The sequence below is a fragment of the Malania oleifera genome, chromosome 11, assembly GCF_029873635.1.
Source record: "Malania oleifera isolate guangnan ecotype guangnan chromosome 11, ASM2987363v1, whole genome shotgun sequence".
Lineage (NCBI taxonomy): Eukaryota > Viridiplantae > Streptophyta > Magnoliopsida > Santalales > Ximeniaceae > Malania > Malania oleifera.
In genome coordinates, this window is record NC_080427.1 from 23,316,134 (window position 1) to 23,323,350 (window position 7,217).

Consider the following 7,217-nt stretch of genomic DNA (forward strand, 5'->3'; position numbering starts at 1 on the left):
GTTTGTGTAAGAGTATGACATTTTATGAAAGGTTTTTTCTAGAAAAATTTTTGTCCCTATGGTCATTATGGTCGTGTTTTGGTTTCCTACGATGAGTCTATGGTCATCCTGAGCTCTCAATCATATCATGCATAAAATGCATTATTACAGACCAAATCAAAAACTAAATGCAATACAATATAAAACAAATGTCTTCTTCTTATTTTGCTCCTCTAATTCGTCATGGAATACGCCAAGTTATGTGAGTTTTAAGTTCCGTCTTGACTTCTATTTCTCCTGTATCTTATGTCCATGTTCACATATAAAACTGTTCAAACACTAAATGCACACATAAGATACTTGTACTTTGTCAGCATCAAAACAGAGATCGGACTCAAAAGTCAACAATCTCTCCCTTTTAATGATGACAAACACATAGGAGCAAAATGGGGTTCAGCCCAAAAAGACTCCCCCCTAAGGATATGCATAACTTAAATAATATTCAATACAGTTTAGGCATATTAAGGAAAGAAGACATTTCAAATAATTTGGATTTAGATTTGGCAATAAGACACATACATGTAGCATGCATTATAGCTCAAATATTTGGCCCATGAAAAGTTTGTCCAAATAAAATTCCCCTTTTGGCTAAAAAAAAAATCCCCCTTTTTGGCATGAAGTCATTAGACATTTTCCATGAAGTCATTAGACATTTTGCTCATAAAAATTTTCCCCCTTTTGTCATCAGCAAAAAGGTTAAGTTATAAAACATTTGAGCATTAAAAGATTTGGCTAAAAGAAACTCCCCTTTTTTATATAGAATAGGCATATAGAAACATTTTATTTTTGTTTTGAGAGATATGACAATTAAGCACACAAAGATAGTATGACTGGTCATATGAGATTAAACACATGATAAACTGGGTTAGACAAAAAATATACACAAATCGTTGCAATTGAAACATTTCATAAAACCCATGAAAGATTTGAATTCAAAACACACAGCATATGAAAGCAAAAAAAAAAAAAAAAAATGTTTGAGCATGATTTCAGTCTAACTAGTTTGCATGCATTTTCATATGTAATCTGAAACAGTTAATATATAATATATATATATATATATATATATATATATATATATTTGAAAACATCAAAAGGGAATTTTTTTTAATTATATATATATATATAATTAAAAAAATTCCCTTTTGATGTTTTCAAAAAGTACTAGGGATAATGCTTGCTAAAAAAGAAACTTTAATGCAAGGCTCAAGCAAGCATCATTATTCTATTTTAGCATTTGAGCATGATTCATAATATACCAAAAAAATCAATCATATAGATCCCAAAGATATCGGAAAATTTAAAAACGGGGATCATATGGCAAATCCAAAGAGTATGTGGCTAAGTATTATATTTTTCACTTAAAACATTCAATAAAAGCATTAGAATTAAACACATGCCACAATGAGTTCAAAGCACATCTTAGTCTAAGAATATCGGTGAGCATGATATGATAGAAATATAATTTTGGATGCTCTCCCTATGAATTTGAATGCGAGCTTAGATGATATGAGTTAAAGATTTACTGTGTGTAAAAAGAAATTCATTCTGCTAAGTTGGGCAACAGTAAACAATAAGCCTATGCCAAAGATAGGGTGAGCATAAGAAATAGGATTTTATAAAATCTACCCCTTTCAATCTGAAAGCTAGCTCAAGTGAAATGAGGTGCTTATACTAATCAACGACTGATCTCATTACATATCCCAAGTAGTGTAAGTAATCATTTTGAAACATAAAACAACTTCTTCTTCTTTTGCTCCTCTGATTTGTCATGGAATACGCCAAGTTATGTGAGCTTTAAATTCTGTCTTGACTTCCATTTCTCCTCTATCTTATACCCGTGCTGACATATAAACTTATTCACACATTAAATGCACACATAAGATACATTTGCTTTGTGAGCATCAAAATAGAGATCAGACTCAAAAGTTAACAAATAACAAAATAAAGAATAAAACTAAATGAAAATATATTTTTACTAAAATGATAGTTAATTTTCTAATCGATTGCACCTAGTAGATTGCAAATAATTGACGACAAGTAGTTATAAAGTATCACATAGATACAATCATAGCAATGTTGAAAAGTTCAGATCTTTGAATTCTTTTTTAAAAAAAAGTAATTTAAGTTATTTTTTTTCTATAAAAAATTCCACAAAATCTTATTTTCTCACACAGAGGTCACATAAAATTTTCAAAGGGGAAATAGTTCTTAAAAAAAAAAAAAACACTAGTAAAGTGACTTTACTTTAAATATAAAGATTGTATATATAATAATCATATGCAATATAAAATATGCATGTGGGATGTCCTTTTAGGAGAAAATAAATAATAAATAATAAAAATATTGGTCCCCTTGCATGTGGGGTCGAAAATACATGTAATAAGAGGGACATGCATTGCACAGTTAAACTTCTTTTTCAAATATACATGTGAGACCTACATACAATCTATGTATCGAACACATTTGATTGTAAAAGGTAACTATTTTGTGTAGAATTTTAGGTCATAATTTTCAAGTTCTAATATTATTTGTACCTCGATGTATTTCTATGTTTGAGACTTATGAACTTGTCGATATGCTACTTTTGGTTTTTTACCTTGTGTCTTTTCTCTTTCATAAAGTTATCCCAATCTCTGAGAAACGATTACCCCTATTAAGTAACTGAACTTAAATTTGAACTCTGTGAGCAAAAATAAAAAAATATAAAAAATGGAACATATATAGTTATCTATAATATGCAATGAAATAAAGAGGAGGGCTAGCATGGGTTTTAGTTCTCCTTTCCCTCTATGTCTATATGTTTGAGTAATGAAGATGAATAGTGATATGCGCGGAGGTGCTTAATTGTGTAGTTGTATGTGAATTAATCACAGTTTTGAAAGCTTTAAAAGATTTTATAAATAAATACTTCATTATAAGTTAAATTCGCATTTAACACTTAGCAATATATTAATTAGATACATGACATGACATGCACATGTGAGTATTAAGATTGGATGGTTCATTTTTTTTTTAAAAGAATGTAAAAAAATTTGACTTTAGTCTTTATTAATATTTGATTTTTTAAATACAAAAATAAAAAATATTAAATCAAAAAACAAAAATTTAATTTAGTCATTATTAACCTTTGATTTTAATATTTTCATTTTTTTTTTCAATAATCTAAAATGAATTTTCTTCATAATTTTTTTTTCCTTTTTTCAAATAAAATTTGCAATCCTTAGTTTTACTTAAAAAGAAAATTGGATTCAATGACCTAAATCGACATGAATAATGATACAGAGCTGCCCTATTGCTTATTTTTTTAGTTATTTATTATTATTATTATTACCTTAGTTAAAAAACAAAGCCTTTGTGTCTAATGTCTCTCTGTCTCTATGTCGACACAACATTTGTCTGAGACTATCCTCTCAGCGGCTGACGTAATACGGTGGAGGGCCGCCTCGCACAGCTGTTTTGCCGTGAACCGCGCGGGGGGTTGGCACTTCATTTAGGCAAACCATCAAACACGTTGCGTGCAATAAATGGAGCGGCCCCGACTTTTGGGGCAAGACTGGATTACAAGCACCGCAGTTTCTTCAGGCAAACGCACTGCCATCTTGGGCGGCACCACGCCGCGGTTCTTACCGGAGCTGCATGCCTTAAATGGGTGAATCTAAAACGCCGCCGGCAACTGCGGGTCTACTTGAATTCGAAACCAAGGCTGCAAGAGAACAGTAGCATTTGCGATTCTAGCAGTAGCATTAGCTTCCTGCCTACCAGCCTAAGAAGCTAATTGAGGAGTGTAGGGGGCGCAACACGCACTTGGCGTGGTTCAATTCACCTTAAAAAGGAGTCGTCCCCACCTTAATTCACACATTTCTTTGATTTAGTGCTTTCCCCTTTCTTCCAATGAATGTGCATCATCTCATGATTCTCATCGCCTTGGCCGTAAAGTCTAGCTACTTCCTAGGCAGAGAGTAATAATTTTCCCCCTCCTTTCACGCTTTGGTAGAGCAAACGGAACAAAGCATAAAGCATGGTGTGCGCCCCTCCGTGATTTGAGTGATTGTTTAACATTAGAGTCATGCATGGCCAAATTTATCATTGTCCTCTCCTCCTAGTTTAGATTTCAAAATTCAAGAAATTTATCCAATGTTAATTTGGTATGTTAGAATGAAATGGAATGGAAAATATATTAAAAATAAAAATTATATAGTGAATATGAAAATTTGTATATGAATTTTGTTCGATTCTATTTCATTCTTGTACCCGAGAAGATTTATTAAAGTGTATTTGTACTATAAATTATGATTTGCAATTTTTGTATGATGGTAGTTTCTAATACTTTTTTTTTTACAACTAATAATTTCTACTTTTGCTGCGATCGAAAATTATGGTTGGCAAAGGGAATTATAAAATCTTAAAACGTAACTTTAAGAATTTAGTAGTTTTCAATAATAACCAATCGTGTGTTTTAAAGGGATATACCATTAATGATTAAAGTTTGGGATTTATATGTTGAAAATGTTGGATTCAAATTTGAAACAAAAGAAAAGGGATATGAATGAGAGATTTGCTAAAGAGGTCCTAAGCCTCCAATGAAAAAAGGGACTTTTTAGAAAAGTTGAACTAATTCTAGGTGCTTAAAGATTAATATATCAGGTACTAAGGCTACCAAATGCTTAAATTATAAAAAAATAATGATTGCTATCTATAAAACCTTTTTCCTATTAAATTTGTATTGAACTGAAATCTAAAACCAAGAAAACAGATAGATACCTCAAAGAAATTCTTTCCCCTAGTGCATGTGAAGTACGCCAATTTTTGTTCACTAGAGACTAGACCATGAACATTGTCATACGGCTCGTGCCCACAAATTTATTTTTTCACATGACTCCTTGCTCGTTTGGCAAAGACAAGATCATGTTATGCCCATAAATATTTTACCTGTAAAAGCACAAGAGGAAAATCACTGAGCTGCAAAGAAAAGTCTCGTCAGTCATCAACTATACGGAAAATGGGAGTAGCAGAGAAGGTAGGTTTGGTAATGGCTGGTGGGGTCATCTGTAAAGTGATTGAAATCATAACTATGGAGTTGGGGCGGCAAAGCTAAGCTTAATTAAACTCATCTCCCAAGTCTTCCCCTCCATAAATACCTCCTCACATTTCTCATCGCCCTATCCTCTGTTCTTCACCCTCAGTCCCCTACTACGAATCTGCCTAGCTAGCTCCTGTTTCAATTCCATTACTGTCTCCGTAGTTGCAGAGAGGCATGGCCAAGGACGTGGAGGTCGGCGGGCATGGCGGGTTCTCCGGCAAGGATTACCAGGATCCGCCGCCGGCGCCCCTCGTCGACCCGCAGGAACTCTGCAAGTGGTCCTTCTACAGAGCCATCATCGCCGAATTCATCGCCACACTCTTGTTCCTCTACATTACGGTGTTGACGGTGATCGGCTACAAGAGCCAAACTGACCCTCTCAAGAAAGCCGACGAATGCGCCGGCGTCGGCGTCCTCGGCATCGCTTGGTCCTTCGGCGGCATGATCTTCGTCCTTGTCTACTGCACCGCCGGCATCTCCGGTTAGTGTAAAAATGAAGCATAAAACTCTCCGCTACTTTCTCAACCCTAAATTTATTTGCTACAAATCATCTCTGTGAAATGTTTATTTTATTTTGAGTATGATTATTCTATAACACTGAATTAAGGTTGTGTTTGAGAGAAATTTCCGATAGTTGACGGTATTTACTTCGGCAACCCCGAGCACTCCCCTGCTATCTCCCCTGAACTAATCGTGTTTTCAAGTGCCTTCTAGTATAATCGTTGATCTAGTAAATGAAACCCACTAAGCGATATGTGTGAATAATGTCGTGTATTAGTGAATGGATGACCATTGTTTCGATAATGTGAAGGTGGGCACATCAACCCGGCGGTGACATTCGGGCTGTTCCTGGCGCGGAAGGTGTCGCTGGTGCGAGCACTGATGTACATGGTGGCTCAGTGTTTGGGAGCCATCTGTGGAGTGGGTCTGGTCAAGACGTTCCAATCCGCTTTCTACCACAAGTACGGTGGCGGAGCCAACAATCTCGCCGACGGCTATAGCACCGGCACGGGCCTCGCTGCCGAGATCATCGGCACCTTCGTCCTCGTCTACACTGTCTTCTCTGCCACTGACCCCAAGCGAAACGCCAGAGACTCTCACGTCCCCGTAAGTACCAAAAATTAATTTACAAATCAGCAGATAAAAGATGCTTTCATTTGCGAAAAAGAAAACCAAATTATGTCCTTCAATAATTAAGTGTGATGTTTGAAAATTGAAGGTGTTGGCACCACTCCCAATTGGATTTGCTGTGTTCATGGTTCACCTAGCCACTATTCCGATCACCGGGACCGGCATCAACCCAGCTCGGAGTCTGGGGGCTGCGGTGATCTACGACGAAGACAAAGCCTGGGATGACCAAGTACAGTATCATCTCAAATCTGCTCCTCTGCTCTCCTCTCCTCCCTTATTTTTTATTTTAAACTTTTGGTTAATTGCATGCTGTGTATTGAATTGAGTCTGATGGGGTATGGTTGGTTGCAGTGGATATTCTGGGTTGGGCCGTTCATCGGAGCGGCAATTGCAGCGTTCTATCACCAGTACATTCTGAGGGCCGGAGCCATTAAAGCCATAGGGTCCTTCAGAAGCAATCCCCACATGTGATTTTTCTTTTTCAATTAATCCATCACTGCTCATAATTAATTTCCTCATGGTGGCTGTTGATGATTGATGATGGTGAGAGAACGTAGTGAGAGAAGTGATGTTGGCAGAGATCGAGGTGGAGGTGGAGGTGGTGTTGTAAATTGAAGTAGTACTGTGAGTGTGGAAGCGCACTTTGTTTTTAACTTGCCCAGATGGTGTCAGTCATTTTCTATATATGTTCTTCTGCTTAATTAATAATTATTCCGAAGTTTCATTTAGTCCCAATGCTCATCAGAGATTATGCATAATTAGTGCCTACAGTAACCATAATGGTCAACTCCTATTGTTTTAATTGTTCTGTTTATAGGGACAAATTTGGACCTACTTCTTCTGCTTAAACTTTTGAGAAAGCACGAATGTTTAAAACAAATTTATGAGTAAACAAAACGGAAGAGTGGAAGAAGTATGGAGCCCTTTTCTTTTCACTCCTTTCTTCTGTTTTATTGAAACAAGA

At 35.8% G+C, this 7,217-nt stretch overlaps 1 protein-coding gene across 1 annotated transcript; it reads left to right on the plus strand.

The window, feature by feature from the left end:
- The first annotated feature begins 3,590 nt into the window (after nucleotides 1–3,590).
- LOC131168596 (probable aquaporin PIP2-5) lies at nucleotides 3,591–6,981 on the plus strand. Its single transcript, XM_058128152.1, has 4 exons — nucleotides 3,591–5,603; nucleotides 5,934–6,229; nucleotides 6,342–6,482; nucleotides 6,605–6,981. Exons 1-4 carry the CDS (start codon nucleotides 5,297–5,299, stop codon nucleotides 6,722–6,724), a joined length of 864 nt encoding a protein of 287 aa, XP_057984135.1. The 5' UTR covers nucleotides 3,591–5,296; the 3' UTR covers nucleotides 6,725–6,981.
- Nucleotides 6,982–7,217: the final 236 nt, after the last annotated feature.

What these genes read in the sequence shown, in the direction of transcription:
- LOC131168596 (XM_058128152.1), top strand. Translation starts at nt 5,297, where the DNA reads ATGGCCAAGGACGTGGAGGTCGGCGGGCATGGCGGGTTCTCCGGCAAG. An exon ending in CTGCACCGCCGGCATCTCCG is followed by an intron (nt 5,604 to 5,933) that starts GTTAGTGTAAAA and finishes GATAATGTGAAG; the next exon opens with GTGGGCACATCAACCCGGCG. An exon ending in ACAAAGCCTGGGATGACCAA is followed by an intron (nt 6,483 to 6,604) that starts GTACAGTATCAT and finishes GGTTGGTTGCAG; the next exon opens with TGGATATTCTGGGTTGGGCC.